Here is a 16,905-nt window from a genome sequence, read left to right as displayed (position 1 = left end):
AATGAATGCTATCAGAATATAGTGCTTTAACCTTTTTTAACAAATAACTTTTGGTTTTGTCCAAAATATATCGCTTACTCTACCTTTAACAAAGTTGACAAACAATATGGCTTACAGTACTTTTAACATACAAACAATACCAAAACACATGTAAGAGACACATCATTTATAACATCAACTCAAGGTTCAGGACCAAATCATAGAAACAACTTGTGATGCATTGTGCATGTGATACACATTAGCCTGCCCTATGCACATTCCTTTCCTTGGTGCCGAGCCAAACTGCAAAGCAGGCTACAAAGTCTAATTCAAAAAGGGGGGCACCGAAATTACTTAATTAACGTAACAACGATTTGAGTCTTCCTCTTCGTCATGTGATCGAACCTTGTTATATGTTATATCAGGGGTCTTCAATGTTCAGGCCAAGGACCTCTTAGCTGAGAGAGAGATGAAGCAGGGACCTCCACTGCATATTGTATAAAATAGTATTGCAGATTAAACTATTTCATAGATAGCTTCATAGATTTGTTTGCCACACTAGATCAGTGTTGTCTAAATTCATGTGTTTCCGTTTGTTTACACAATATCTTTAATGTTAAAGGGATTGTAGGGAACATTAAGCCTAAATTTAAAAAATATTTATATATATATATATTGCATTTTCTCCCCTCTATCAGCCACTATATAATGATGCTGGGGTGTTTTCCTGCATTGAAACACAGTACTCTTTCTGAAATCCGTATTTTCCCTACTGTTTATGCTCATGTTGTTTATGTCCGGTACGTAAATTAACGCACGCATGTGCGTGTCCGTGCGCGTCCGTGCCCGTATCAACTTTTTACTTTCGGTTTTAAAACGCTCTCAAACTTCGTTTTTGAGGCACAGAATTTACTTTTAAGATAGCGTGTGGATAGAATTTAGTTGTTTAACTTCATATATGTGGTCAATTTATCATGAAAGAGCCTATTTAAAAATAAAAATTGAGAGAACCGTAGGGGCGGGCAGTTCCGCGAATTGTATCCGCATAAGGCAACCTATTTTGGGCATGGCTCATTTAGATGTCCCGCCCTGCGTCACCCCCTGGTGGTCGGGGAAACGAACTGCTGGAGTGGCGGTGTTTGACAACCGTTTTTTTCTTTGATTATGTCTGAACTCGTCTACAATCCCTTTAAAGTGTATTTTCAGGCACTAAATCACTAAAACCCTCAAAACTTGACCCGTGGATCTGTACTGGGTCTGCTCTGTTTTCCCTCTACACCAAATATCTTTACCTGACAATGTGTCACGCTGACTGACAGTCATGTCAGGCTGTTGTCAGTTAGTGATGACAGGATCTGTTGCTGGACATCAGGCATGTTGAGTTCCTGGAAGACTGCTGCCAACTCTGACAATGCCTGGTAGTCCTTCACTATGAAACCTGATGGACTGACAGAGAGGCAGAGAAAGATACATTAAAAACCCCAGTATTGTTGTATCGTGATTCTGATTTAGGATTATATGGTATTTGGAGGTGGCGATTTTCAGCTCTGATTAAAGAGTTTCAGAATATGAACTGTATCACAGCCAGAGGAGACAAAATTAAATTTAAAAAAACAATGCACACCCATGTCTACAGGGGGAGAAAGAGGGGCTTTCACAGAGAACCTTCATCATCCTCTCTTTACACTTCTTTCCTGAAGAATCTATATCCACCTTCACTGTCTTCAAGAGGTGGCAAAATTCCTACACAGACATAGCAGGGAAATTGGTGGAATAATTAGATGGATATCAAATATAAAAGTATCGCTGCTGCAGTACAATCAACATTCACAACGGCCACAATGATAGTTTTTTTCTTAGTTTTTCCAGTGCATTCAGGACAAACATGTTTTGACCAAAAGCAATGGCTTCTTCAGGCAAACTAATGTCTGAATAAAGTTTTGAAAGGCACACCAAAGCCTCCTCTCACGAGTAAAACAAAACAAATGCACATCACGTACCAGTAAACAACATATCAGTATGATACATATGAATTAAGTTTAAAAACACAGAAATGACTCAATGCAGTATTTCTTTTAAAAAGTGATAATTTAACCAAAAGTATTTTTTCATGAATTGGCTCATGTACTGTAATTGCATTGCCATTCTAATGTTGCTGTACATGATTCTGCAAACTAATACATATCACCCGTGAACTATTTCCGGTCTCTGACCACAGTTTGTGCACCACTGGTCTAAGGCACACTGAATGCCAGTACCTTGATGTCAGGCCTAGCTCCCTGTAGTATGATAAGTATATGTCGTCCCAGCAGCAACCTCCCAGACAGCTGCAGCTGTTGACTCCAGCGTTCCAGCAGTTTGACGTAGCGTCCTCTAGAGCGCATGTGGTCCAGGGACAATACTGTTGTCCACTCCTCACCTCCTCCCTCCTTTACGCACTCCTCCTCCTCTACACATCCCTTTGTCACCTCCCCAGACTGCTGTAGACGTTTACAAGCAGACCGGATCAGCACACCTTGTTAGAATAATTATCCTCAGAGGCTTTCATGCTAGGACAGTAAAGTGACCAGAAAGAGACGGTAGAGATTTTATGATGATGTCACACAGATCCTGAGCTGGATTTGAAGCCATGATGTCTTATATACGCTTGTGCACATGTACTTACTGGTAGAGCCACCAGGGCGTGCTGCAAGACTATGTTTTTCAATGTATGTTTTTCCAATATGTCAGGAAATAGTTGGCTTGAGTCGTAATAGTCCTTTACATTTGGCATTTTGCACTGTCCCAAATTATTACAAAGCTTTTTAAATCAACGTAATAATAATAATATTCCAGATGAATTCTACAGTGCTTCTTTATCATATTTATTGTTCATCAAATTACTCACAACCACAAATGTTTTTTATTGGAATCGTGTCTTCCTCTTTATACATTTTCACCTTCACTTGAAACCAATTTTATTAAACATTAAAAACTCTTTCAACTTTGTTCAACATGTGCCTGGTTCTACACATGACCATAGTCACAATCTTAACCTTGTTTTTAGCCCCACCCTGACTTTGAACTTGCTTTCTATTTTTCATTTGGTTTCTGACCACAAGTGCATTGTTTTTGACACGTTGCTTTTGCTTCTACACTCTCACTTCCTCAGTGCACACTCTGCAGCTACTTTCTCCTCTTGTTTTTCTGATTCTTAAACCGCCGACCACCTGAGTCCTCCAAGGTTAATGATCTTGTAACCTGGCTTAATGATCAGTGTGCTTCTGTTCTAGATAGAAACCATTGCTCCTAATCAATCTAACCACTCTAGTTATTAATAATTGTACAATAGTAAATTAGTAATCGTTTTTTTCTTCCCCTAGTTGGTTTTATGCTGTTTTTAATGCAATAGTTTTTTACTCTGTAGCACTTTGACATTTGAAATAAAATGTTTTATTATTATTACTACTAATCCATACCATAATTTGGTCATGCCTTGAGAAAAACAATGCAACCAGGCTATCCAAAACCAACCGTAAAAACCCACATCACAATCCACACATCCCTTCAATGGCTCCTCATTAAGTGTAGAATAGATTTCAAGATACTGCTTAGCGCATAGATATTGCGTGAAAATCTTTGAATACATATATTTTTAAAGCAAACATTTTCAACTCAAATCTTTGCTTCTGGGTGTCCCTGGAACAAAATATTTTGAGATGGGGGGGTCTGCAGCCAAATACATACATTTTGGGGTAAGAAGACATTTGTAGAATCAGCCTCAGGTCTTAATGGGTTAAATGAATGATATATCTTGAAGGGCTGTGACACAAACCACCTTAGTGGGACAATATTGCCAAAGTATAAATCACCTCACTGCATCTGGGCAAGTAGTTAAAGTATAATAAGTTGTTAGTGTAACATTAATGGTAGTAGTTAGTTATTTGCCTGTAACCAGTCAACCAGTTGATGGACCATTGGCTCCTCAGGTAAGGTGGCGGCTTGTTCCAGAAGTTTCTGTCTGATGTGTTGACAGCGCCCCCTGGACAGGAATGGAGAAGACACTGAGATGTCAGGGGGGCAGGAAGGGTAGTGGGGGGGCATGCGGAACACCAGGCTCAACTCCACTTCTCTCTCTGCTCCTCCAACTGTCATATTGATCTGTATCACCAGCCCGTCCTCAGCTAGGAGAATCGAAGCACAACAGTCAATAAAAGTCAATAAGTCCTAACGTCTTCTCAGGCCTCACACCTAGATTTTCAGGCAATGTTGTCTGCTCCTTTTTTGTTTGTTTAATCACTTACAATTTCACTTGTTGTTTATCCTGTATCTTGTATGAGCTCTCTCCCTGGTATTCTGACTGACTTGAAAATATAATTTGTTTACCTAAGAGCTAGAGTGACAGGAAGACCTTACTGAACAAACACTATACTAAGCAATGATTATTGTCCGGATATAGAGCTATTTAACATTTACAATAATACATTTAAAAAAATAAATAACTATCACTTATGCCCCTTTAATCAACAAATATGTAAGGTTGACGTTGAGCTATGCTGATCGCCTTTACTGAAAATGTATAAATGATGTTACTGGTATGATTATTTACATTAAGGGTATGAATATTATTTGTTTTGGGGCATTTGCTTTTCATCTTAAATTGTTTAAATTATACTGCAATTTTCCTCATGCATGCAGTATAATGAAGCTACCAAGATGCTTCACTTTTATTTTAGCATTTTTAATTAACAGCCTAGTTGCCCATGATTCTGAATATCAATACAGTGCTGAGCTCTAGTGCAGGGGTCTTCAACGGGGGTGCAGGACCCCTAGGCGGTCCTCAGAGTAACTACAGGGGGGCCGCCAAATCTGTGATAGGGACTTTTTTTACATTAACCACTTGAACCCTATCATCCCTATTCTGAGGGGAACATTAGCCGAATATAGCAGATCTACAAGCTCACAACACGCTGCAAGTTGTGAGCCTTTGGTTGTGAGCTTGTAGATCGGCAAAGAGGTTTGGTGTAGAGGGAAAAAGAGCAGACCGAAGTACCGAGCCAAAGGTCAAGTTGACCCCTGCAATAGTGACATTCAGTCGCGGGCTGGTAAACAAACACATCGAAACTGACGTGAAACCTGGCCGTAAGTGGAGGTAGTTTTTAGGTCAATGAGAGAAAGTGGAGTTTAATATTCTAGTTGTCTGTCTGGACTCTGGAGAACTGATGTTATGTTTTTGCACTAAATCTCAGTGTTAACACAAAAACGTTGTGTTTGTGTTAACACAAACTTAAATTGTAAACGTGTGTGTGTGTGTGTTTACATGAGTTTTAGTGTAAACACTGCACCGATGAGCTCACCGGACTGTTGTAAGAGCTGGTACTCCCCCTCTCCGCAGTAAATGGAGGCTAAAACTGAGGCCTCTTCCACGGCAGCTTCTGACATTATGCCTTCATATTAAACTATCCATTATGTAGAATAATAAAAAAAAGTTATATTTATTTCATACGGTTATAACCAACTTAAATATAACGAATTCAAAATCCACCATTTTTACTGGTGCACCGTCTTTCTAGGTCCGATAGCGGACGCGAACGGAAGTATTTGTTCCACTGTCTCACCTCTTCTTGTTGTAGTTTTAGGCGACGGACAACCAACGTTACGTACCATTATCGCCACCTACAGTACGTAGCCCTGAAACATGACTGTCATACCATGACAGGCATGGAACTGTAAGTTCCTGGTTTTCGATTATTTGACATTTACAACTCTGACATTACATAAACGTTCAAATTTTAAATATAAAGTGCTTACTCACGAGCCACAGATGTTACAAGTTGGTCCGACCCACGATAAGTACCTGTATCTCCCGTATTGTTCAATAAAAAGCATTTTAATCCGATCGTCGGCCATTTAATATATTTTTTGTAATGTATCAGAGTGCAATACACCTCCCAACCATTAGTGTCGCATAGTTGAAAGCATCGGAGAAAATTCGGAGAAAATGGCCGGCGCTCGGATTAAAATGCTTTTTATTGAACAATACGGGAGATACGGGTACTTATCATGAGTCGGATCAACTTGTAACATCCGTGGCTCGTAGGTAAGCAGTTTATATTTGAAATCTGAACGTTTATGTATGTGATTGTGAGAGTTGTAAATGTAAAAAAAAAATCGAAAACCAGGAACTTTCGGTTCTATGACGCTTGTGACAGACGAGCGTCATGTGAACCATGGCGTAGCTCCGGAGTATTTTAGTGTACAATAAATTATATATTTCTATTTTATTACTGAACTGTCGCTTCCTCCTGAGAATAATCAGATTTACAACCATAACCTCGGCAACTATGTTCGGCAACTATGTAAAATAAGGGTGTGACGGAATCCCACCTGTGACCTACAAGTGGTATATGTAGCCAATACTACATATAGGTGTTGGAGATCTGTGCAGACAGCAGCCTGTCCATCTAGCCTGGTCCAACATCTTCAAAGATCTTGAGACTGTGACCAGCAGGGTGGGTGTGGGGAACCAGCAGGATGGGTTGTAACATGGAGCAGGTACAGGTTAGGGCAGTGGCCCTTGTCTTTTCAAACCTGGTTGTCAACCAGCTAATGATCTTCTTGTATCAATTCTTGTAGTTGAGTATGTGGGTTGCGCCCTTGAATAAATTGCAAGTCTTCACTGCCAATGCCAAACCGCTTATTCTGCTCGTCCCACAAATGCATGTTCCTTACAAATGGGGCACAATTAAAAAGGGAAATAAATAGGTTTTCCAATGGTATAAAAAGGTATAGCCAAGAAGCATTGTTACAACAGACATATAATTTAGCAAACTTTTTTAGGCAGATGAAGATAACTGACAATTGACAATAATTTAGTGCTTTGACTAGATTATGTCAACGGCTAGATTATGTCAAGTGTTTTGACTTTACTCAAATACTTGGTCCACCCACCAACCCGTGCACACACACACAAAAAAACGAAATAACATCCTTAAAACTATTTCCAGGCAATCTTCCAGGTACTCTTATGAATGAAATATATCAGAGCTCACACCGGAAGTAGTTTCATTTCGCATTATGTATAATTTCAAGATCAAATAGTTTTAAAACAAAACAAAATATGACTTTAGCTTGAATTTAAATTCACCACATTCCCCCTCCCCCCAGCATTTTGACATTAAATCATTTATATTTGGACTTGTATCCTCTGTTATACAAGAATATATTTGTTCCAACCACTTTACAAGATTTCCTGTGTGTTCCTTGCCTGGTTATAAAAGGTCTTCTCACCACTTCTGAAGGCATGTCGAGGCTGTGCTCAGCAGTGAACCAAGGTTTGACATGGCTGTATTTAAAATGGTGGGGATACAAATGCTGTAGTAGTGTCAAATGTACAACACTGCAGTCAGTCCAGGCAAAGCAGGCTTGAAGTTCAACCTTGACCTCTCTGGTACATTTCTTCACTGTGTTGACCAAAGACGTGGTAGACTTTAGTTACTGCGCTTTAGGTTGGGAAAATAAACCACTCAAGACACCAGTGGCATGAAAATAAATATGTCTTAATAGCAGAAATATCATCACAACACTAGCATAATAGCAGCAATGGCAAATTTGTACAGTAATGAACATTCTGAATCTACAAGCAGGTCATCTCTCAACCCGAGTAACCCTAAACTAGAAACTAAAAACCTCCCACATTGAGTGATCTGGAACTATTTGAATCCTACAGTAATTTCAATTAGATTTCTTGGATATACTTTGTGCAAGTAATGCTCACGTATTACCATGGAAACAAAACAAAAAACCTTTTGTTGTCATATTCAACCTATGAAAAATACTAAGAATGAACAAACAGATGAATCACAGATTCTGTTTACATGTGGATTAAATTCATCATGAATACACTTTAGGCCTGGTTAAAGGCTGAGTAGGAATACCACTCAAATGAGAACAGGTCCATGTAGCACTTTCTATTTACATTTTGGAATTGAAAGAGAACTGACCGTTTGACGGTGTTGAGATACAAATCCTCAAGCTGCTCCACTAATGACAAGAAGACAGACTTTGTAGAGATGAAGCAGAAAATAAAAGTTATGGGTGAAGAAATTATGGGCACCTTTTCTGATTTGCAACCGTTCAACCTAAACCATGCCAACCCTGTTAGGGTCTAAGCAAGGGATCAACCAGGGGTCAGGTTTGGGATGAGGGGTTGATAAAAGGATTATTTTTTTCTTCTACCGTTCTTTTCCCAATCAATTTTATAGTTGCTGCCATCGTGCCAATAAATTATGATAGAAATGTTGTCACTTCTTTGAGCGTAAAGCTTCACATACCAGACAGAACAACTAGAAAAATAGGGTTGAAAAAAAAGAAGAAAAAAGACAGACAGAAGTTAAGCATCAATGTGTCCACCTCCACCATGTCACCCTCATACGGTCCCAGACAGCATTGAGGGAGTCCAGGGCGGGCCTGACGTCCAGAATGGTCTTGCCCTTCTGCTGTTGGTCTATGGAGCCGGCGTCGTAATAGTCGATGACGTAGCGCACCTCTGTACCACAGCGATCCACAATCCAGTCATGCCTGTCAAACGGCAGGTCATAGCTACACGCGCACGCACGCACGCACACGCACACACACGCACACACACCAAAAGTACAAAAATGTAAACACAGTTAACACTCCCCTCCATGTCTGTGACATTAAAGTTCAAGAAAGGGTAGAAACAACTCTTATTACATGCATATAAAGTACTGTATATACACACACACACCTAACTACTATCTTCATATAAATGATCCTCATTAATGTTCATTATAAGATGGCACAATTTTATTTGCAGTTTTTTTTAATAGCTTAGAATCCCCATCAATGATGTCATTTGTAGGCAGGATTCTGAACTGTCCATAGCCCTCCAATGAGACGCAGAGAGAGTAGACTTATAATGAGCATCAGTGAGGACCAATGAAGAGACATTTTTTATTTGTTTGTGATTACAGTACATAAAGCTTAGTCTATGACGCGCACACACACAACATTACTGACCCCATGAAGTTTCTGATCCTGGCTCTGGGAGTGAGATCTTTAGCTTTACCTCCAAAACGCACCAGAGAGGGACCACATGGACATTCCCTGCACATGAACACACAGGAAAACAAAATTCTAAATACAGACACATTTTTCAGAAAACTTTTTTTTAAATCGGCCTCAGGTCTAAATGGGTGTCTGATGGGTGGACCGCGAACACTTTTGAGATTTTCAATCCAGAAAAGGTTGAGAACCACTGCACTAATACCTGTGAAGCTGTGGGATTCTCTGATAACTTCCTGCTCCAATCCTCAGGCAGACACCTAAGTTACATTTGCCTCTAGGTTGGGAGCATAAGCATGTTACTCAACATGGTGAAGAAGTGGACTGCGGAGGCCAAGGACAAGCTACTATACAACCCGTTCAAGGTGGGAATGTTGCCCCATCATTCCGCCTCGTTGTTCTGTATAAAAAAGGCACAGAAACAGATTTGGGGGCATTGTTGTGCCGCCTTTGAGCCGGCAGTGGACATAGTCACAGAGCCAAATCGACATCTTTAAATACATTATTTTTGACAACAGCTGAATGGATGTGTATACACCAAGACATCAGTAACTACAGGAGGACATCCCCCATACAATGGAGGTCTGCTGGCTGATTACCAGGATAATAATACCTTAAATTCTCATTCTACTACAGGTTTGAGAAGACCAGAGCCACACCCTCCATCTGCCCCAATCCATACCCTGCACAAATAAAAATGCCTGCCACCTCCACCTGTTCCCATCCACCCCTCAAACACACCCTGACTGCATTCAAGGTCTATGAACAGGATGTCAGGCAAAAGGTCATGGCCCTGTATGTGGTAAACCGTAACCGTTAACAACACCCGGGGGGGGTTCATAGCCTCATAGCCCCCGAGACGTCAAACGTGGCCAAGTAGGTTCTGGTGGCCAGAAATACCTGGTGGGTCAGACCGCTTCGAGGTCGCCGGATTTGCGGGTCCGCCTGTTCCGATCTCGCCAGATTTAACTAGGGCGAGTTGACTTTGGTGGCCAGACATACGTGGGTCCGACCGTTCTGACTTCACCAGATTTGCCCGTGTTTTGGGGCGACCGTTCTTGTCTTGCTTTGCTTTGCGCTTTGCGTCGGATCAAGTCTCCAGGAAAATGTGTAAGGGGTCTTAACTTGACTAACTACGACTATGTTGGGAGATAAGATCATGTGCTGCTGATGGGTGCTGCTGCTGGGTGACATCTCATGTTTAAACGTTGCTCCAAACATACCACACAGACTACAGCTGACGATCAGGTGATGCCGCTGTTCTGCGTCTGCATGAGAGGAAATAACACATACACTGGGCGAATATGTGAATGAATAACGTTATACCTAGAGATGGGGATCGTTCAATTTTATAGATTTCGATCGCCTATCAACCCTTTTCTATTATTGGTAGTTGTTAGCAAAGTGGTGCAAATCTGGGGTACTCTATCACTTTCATTCCATTTCTGCAGACAAGCAAAGTTGGCTTCAACTGATGCGCAACATTGAAGCAATATGAGCATGCAAGCCAAATGCAGTTTTTTTTTGCAATGGTAATGCCTGTCTAGCTAACGGTTTGGGACACACCACACAAATTACGACCGATTGTCGGACACGGACACTCCTTGATGGCCCGATTGCCCAAGAAAAATTGGTGTGTACAGGCCTTTACAGCCAATAATATTGTAACCCTACTTTGTTTGCATTTGTTTGTATGTCTGCGGGTGTATTTACGTACTGTTTGTGCAGAGATTCCCAATTCAATATTTCCTGCCAGGCAGCCTCATTGTTGTGGTTATGGATTCGGATGATGTTGTTCATGTCTTTCTCATTCAGGTCTCCCTCATTCCACCGCCACCTAAATGCGCGCGCGCGCGCACACACACACACACACACACACACACACACACACACACACACACACACACACACACACACACACACACACACACACACACACACACACACACACACACACACACACACACACACACACACACACACACACACACACACACACACAGTTATGACAGATGTTCATTTGACATCTGGGCTGATACCGAAGATAGGAGAAAAGACAAGATTATGTATATCAACAGCTGTCATGGGAATGTGTTTGTATGCATTGTCTTGCTTTCCTCAACTGTCTTTGGCTGATACCCAATCCTTTCATCAGCACAAAGTACTGCAACAGATAACATGGAGAGATACACATTTCAATAGACAAGACAGATGCATACAGTACATAGGTAGACAGAGACAGTTCCCATTTCCTTGAGCGACACATATAACCTGTGGTCTACCTTCCTTAGAAATTGTCTCCATACTTTGGTATGAGTAAAGCAGTCAGACAGACAGTTATGTTGTCTTCCTCACCCTTTCTTCAACATGGCATTCCAGAACATCTGTTCAGAGGGATAGACCCATTTCTGTCCGGAGCCAGCTCTTGGTATCCCAGACTCCTCTCTGCCTTGTGACAGGGAGAAGGGTTGGCCAGCAGACGGCTGCTGATTGGGAGGAGGCATCTGGAGTAACAGAACAATAACAATTAGCCAATGGCTGTGTGTGTTACGTTAGTATCTATTAACTCTGTCTCTCTCTGTGTCTCTCTGTGTGTCTCTGTGTGTGTGTGTGTGTGTGTGTGTGTGTGTGTGTGTGTGTGTGTGTGTGTGTGTGTGTGTGTGTGTGTGTGTGTGTGTGTGTGTGTGTGTGTGTGTGTGTGTACCATATTGGCAGGGTTGATGTCTGTTGGGATGTATTTGTCTCCGTTGGCAGCCTTCATGGGACATGATGATTCAACAAATTCATAAGCTCTCTCCTGGTGAGCGGGGACTGATGGGGTCTAGAATCAAGTCAAAATATTATAGTAAAAGACGTCAGACTGAAGTACAGTAATTTCCAATTAAAGAAACAGACATGGCCACAATGAATATGTGAAGTAAGGCAGGCAAGAGTCTGAAAAAATACAATATGATTGTACGTGGAGTTAAACAGTGCTAAGCAATTGTGTGAAACCAAATGCCTGGAGAAACGTCTAAAGTGAAAATGAAAGATTCATGGTCTATGGAACCAGAAAATTGTTTGATAACTGTCCTTTGAACATGAAGGAACTACAACAGACAGAATATAGTACAGTTATCAATCAGTTTAATCACTGTGTTCTTTGTCTGTGTCCTGAGGAGACACAAAGGTTGAGAAACACTAAGTACTGTAGGTTACGGACAAACACCAACGTAAACAATGGAATATTATCAATTTAGTGGGTGCTGCTGAGTATGAGATGAAAACAAAATTTGGGTACCAGTGCAAAACTAGTTCAGAAAATACTGTTCAAGTGCTTGTCTCAACCTTCTTCGACATAAAGAGCTTGACAACACTTACAGAGGGGGGAGGTGTCGACTGGTGCATGGAGCATTCCGTTGCCCCACTTTGGCATGGGCATGCCTTTGCTTTAGATTGATGCATAGGGCATTCAGAAGGAGGAGTGCCTGGCAGGTAAAAAAACAAACAAAAAACAGGTGAGATCAGTGGAACTTTCTTAAGCCTGATCTATAATATATGCACTGTGTTTTTCGCCTGTAAAGCAGTTGTTTTCATTGTGTAGCAACACATTAATTTGCCTTTACACATAGCAGATCTTTACACTGATGCCTAGCAGAGGAAGCAACTTGGCCAGTCCTTTGGGCTTGCAGCCATCAAGCTCAACTACTATTAACAGCAATTAATCATTTAGCAGATGCTCTTATCCAAAGTGTCGAAAGCGACTTACAGGTGCAAGATCAGAGTAAATGGCATTAACCCGATCTCGCACTTGTAAGTCACTCTGGAGAGCATCTGCTAAATGCCTACATTTTTTTGGTAAAATGTAAATAGAGTGCAAATAAAAACAATTTCGTGCAACAAAGCTTACCGTCTGTCTAAACCATTATACATACAATTTATATAGTGCTTTATAATTTATAAAGTCGCTTTACAAAACAGCAACAAGATAAATACAACTTTATTAGGAAAAACAAGTTAAAAGGTTAAAAGCATATAAGTAAATGTAAAAAAGGGGGGGGGGATTAGGATTAGAAACAACATGTTATCTAAAAATAACATTAGCAAATTGCATTTGTGGAAAAGCAAACGTATACGTAAAAGTATATGTCTAAATAAAATAACATATATGTAAACAAGTAACCAACAACTGCATAGTATAACTGAATTTATCAAAGAAACGATGATTACAAGGAGTGAGGAGTGCTACAAGGAGAGGTGGAAATCTGCAAGACCTCAGGTGGAGTCAGAACCCAATTGCAGATATTTAGTGCCAGAATCTAAGCTTTCTTTATTTATTATTTTTTTCTGTCTTTCAATCTTGGTTTGTTTGAACCTTACAATTACCTGTGTGCCTCGCCTGTGTTTCTATCTTGCTGCTGTTATGACATCCTGAAATTTCCTTCAAGGATTAATGATGTTTTATCTAATGTTGTCTTTTTGGAGAAGTGACAATTTTTTATTGAAATGAGTTTGAAATCTTGATACTTTAGAAAATAAACAAGCAAACAAGAGATAATATACAAGAAAGAGGAGAAGAGGAGATTTGCCATACTGGTGGTGCGTTTGGGCTCCTGGTGTATGATGGGACATCCCTGAGTAGGAGTCATGAGGCTCTCAGCTGCTACGGTGGAGTGAACTGAGGTTGCCATGCTGCCTGGGGAAAACACATAATATAGAAGAAAGCTGTGGTCATTCAAATGTATACAGGACGACACGATCATGACATTTTACTTGACGATTAATTGTCATACAAATAATTGTGATTAATGATTTAATTGGGTCTTTGACATTGAATATGAATAAAATGTTCATTTCTATTTGGCTTTTAGGCTTCGTAAACAATTATGACAGGCCTAGCTGTGGTCATTCAAAATGAATGTATACAAGATTGGAGAGGAGGGCTGATAGATAGGCCTGTCACAATTATAACATAATCGCAATTATTTGAGATAATCACAATTATTTTGGGGGGTCTCCAGATGATTGGCTTAATGTCAACCATTGTTTTCTCACTCAACAGTAAACAAACCAACATACGGTATAAGTGATAGGGTATCTGCACATTTCTAAAGTTACAATTGAATGACTTTTAAGACCTTTTTAATACCAAATTGGCCAAATTGTTAAATATTACATAAGAGGCAAACATAATGAAAATGCAGATCTACAAGCTGAATACTACTGAACTTGTAGTTCGGCTATTTTCACAATATTTATCTACGTTCCATCACTAAATCCACTACAGACAACACGACCCACCCACATCTGCTGATGCGTGCCCTTGAGCACTGACTGTGAATCAGGGTGTTGCTGGAAAAGTGACCTAGTCAACCCAACCTGCCATGATGAGTAATTAAGAACAAAATATACAGTATATAAATGAAATGCAGAGTGCTCAGTTTTAGGCAATGAGCTAAGAGACAATCTAAGAGACTTAATGACTGCTCAACAAGAACCTGAACCTTTGACTGTAGTACTGTATAAAGAAGACTACACATAATGTCTGTTGACAACAGTTGACATGATATTCTGTATGAAACTTATCCTTACAGAGCCAGTCTGTCTGAAATAATAATAATAATAAACTTTATTTGTATAGCACCTTTCATGACATGAAATGCAGCGCAAAGTGCTTTACAGAGCAAGAATACAAATACAGTTACAACCAATTTAACAATAAGGCAAAAAAAATAAAATAAACTAAGATAAAAGCAAAAGCATAAAACAACATTAAAATAGGCAATACTATTACTAGGCAATATTATTTTTGCATTACAAAAATAATTGTAATGCTCATTTCACTTGAGCTCATTTCACAGTGCTTGAGGCAGAAAGCTAATACGGGCTCCAAGTCTTTATTAAAATTAGTAGCTATTTATGAGTATCTATAAAAACCACATGGGATTCTGAGGTGGAGTGTTGTCATTTCGGGTCGAGAAGGGGGGGGGGGTCAGCTTCCATTGACATTCATGCGACACTGACCAATACTACATAGATTTTAACTACTTACCATCACTCAGTATCAGCTATTCTATGGACAATTCTGTATTTGTTATGTTGACAGCATATATTTTTAAGTAGTAATGTTGCCAGTCTTACCCGCTATATCTGCAGTCTGCACTCCAATGTCGAGCTGTTAGGAAACACCACTTACCCACAATTCACTGCGAACTGTGACGTCAGCTATGGGTGCATGGCAAAAAAAAGAAAAAGAAGGGAGGAATCATAGAGGAATACGAATAAAAAAAGGAAAATAACACCGATAGGCTACCCGAGGCACGAGGAGCGGACACCTTTCATGTCTGTGGTGTAAAAATAAATAAATCACAGTTATATGTATATAAAAAAAAAGAAAGAAAATAAAGAAATACATCAAACTCGTCTCCACTAGGGGTCAGTAAATGGAACATAATACATACCGGTAGTATTTTTTCTGGACTGGTTCCCATAGGAATGAATGCTCTTCCGGTTGACGTGTGCCAGTGTTGCCATGTCGGCTTACTATAAGCGAATTTGGGCTTTTGTTTTTCTGTAGTAAAGTTGCTTGTAAATATTAGTAGTTGCGGGTTGCGTTTTTTTGGGCTTGTTTCTAAAGTGTAATTGCTTATTTAGGCTTGCTTCCAAATGTTTGAAATTATTTTTTCAACCAGTGGTTCTCAAATATTTTCATAAATGTTTTGTGCCAGGGGGCATTTGTGTTGTTGGAATGTTTAAAAAAAAAAAAATCATCCGCATTTTATTGCAAGTTTTTGAAAATAGCAGATCTCTTGTAGATCGGCTATTGTTTGGCCGATGCATATGATTAAAGTGCTCATGTGGCCTTCTTTTCGGCTTGTTTTAATACACCACGTTGCTTATTTCTCTCGCAAAATCTGGCAACACTGGTCACACGGACTCGAGTCTGAGTTGTAAAACAAGGCAAGAGAAACTAAACAAGGCTTGTTTAGTGACAGCCTGTCAGGTAGATACAGCTAACCTAGCGTCCAACTTTGCACACCTGCCGTCTTTATCGACCAAACATAACATTCTTTGTGTATTACACGCAACTTATCGTGCGTTGCAAGATGGCTCTCACGGCGGAGATGCTGGGCATAACGCGTCCGACCGAGGAGGAGGAGACCAACAAAGAGAACCAGGACGACGTCGCGTGTGGCGACGAGGACCCCGTGTCGCGGCTGAAGAAGAAAGCCAAGATTAAAGTGACTCTGGAGGCCAAGTGCGGCTGCACTATCACCGTCAGCCTCACAGTGGACTCGGGTTCGGGGGCCTCCATTCTCCCCATGGGCATGTACAAGAGACACTTCAGTCACGTGACGCTCGATACACCCAACGTGAACCTGTACACCTACACCAGGATCCCCATAGACGTGCTGGGCTGCTTGGAACTGAAGGTGATCTTTAACTCAAACCATGCCACCAAGCACATTCACATCGTGCCAGTGGGACCAGCCATCCTGGGTTTGGATCTCCTCAAAGCCCTGCGTCTGGAGGTCAGTGATGGTGAACTCGTTGCCCCTAAACCCTCCAGGGTGGCGTCTCTGTTAAAGCAGCTCATTGTGGAGAAACCGATGATGACGAAGAAGGGCACGGCCGGTTGTTTTGTCCACAGGGTCGAACTGAGACCAGAGGTGATTCCCGTGCGGCAAGGCATGTGCCGCTTTCACGCAAGTCTTCGTTCTGCGGTCTCCCGGGAACTACGGAAACTAGAGAGTGATGGCATCATTGAACGCATTGTTTCGTCAACGTGGGTTTCACCCATGTTTGCTGTGCGACACAAGACGGGCCGGGTTAGGCTGCGTGCAGACCTGAGAGAACCCAACAAGTCTGTGATAGTAAACC

The 16,905-nt window shown here is 40.8% G+C and overlaps 2 protein-coding genes across 3 annotated transcripts; both read right to left on the bottom strand.

The window, feature by feature from the left end:
- Positions 1 to 820: 820 nt before the first annotated feature.
- On the bottom strand, positions 821 to 5,530 carry rwdd3 (RWD domain containing 3). 2 transcript variants are annotated; one of them, XM_084057908.1, is made up of 5 exons: positions 5,316 to 5,530; positions 3,907 to 4,142; positions 2,238 to 2,459; positions 1,604 to 1,722; positions 821 to 1,425 (listed from the first exon to the last, which is right to left on the bottom strand). In XM_084057908.1, exons 1-5 carry the CDS (start codon positions 5,398 to 5,400, stop codon positions 1,299 to 1,301), a joined length of 789 nt encoding a protein of 262 aa, XP_083914034.1. In that variant the 5' UTR covers positions 5,401 to 5,530; the 3' UTR covers positions 821 to 1,298. The 2 variants fall into 2 exon arrangements, with proteins under 2 accessions (XP_083914034.1, XP_083914035.1); XM_084057909.1 differs by having other exon boundaries at positions 821 to 1,417.
- Positions 5,531 to 7,496: 1,966 nt separating this feature from the next.
- On the bottom strand, positions 7,497 to 15,189 carry LOC311046326 (holocytochrome c-type synthase-like). The gene is made up of 8 exons (XM_084058559.1): positions 15,166 to 15,189; positions 13,619 to 13,716; positions 12,406 to 12,512; positions 11,750 to 11,866; positions 11,401 to 11,549; positions 10,763 to 10,882; positions 9,001 to 9,087; positions 7,497 to 8,559 (listed from the first exon to the last, which is right to left on the bottom strand). Exons 2-8 carry the CDS (start codon positions 13,713 to 13,715, stop codon positions 8,358 to 8,360), a joined length of 879 nt encoding a protein of 292 aa, XP_083914685.1. The 5' UTR covers position 13,716; positions 15,166 to 15,189; the 3' UTR covers positions 7,497 to 8,357.
- Positions 15,190 to 16,905: the final 1,716 nt, after the last annotated feature.

The sequence above is a fragment of the Gymnoscopelus microlampas genome (assembly GCF_963454915.1).
Source record: "Gymnoscopelus microlampas genome assembly, chromosome: 5".
NCBI classification, from domain to species: domain Eukaryota; kingdom Metazoa; phylum Chordata; class Actinopteri; order Myctophiformes; family Myctophidae; genus Gymnoscopelus; species Gymnoscopelus microlampas.
This window is presented reverse-complemented; position numbering and strand designations above follow the sequence as displayed.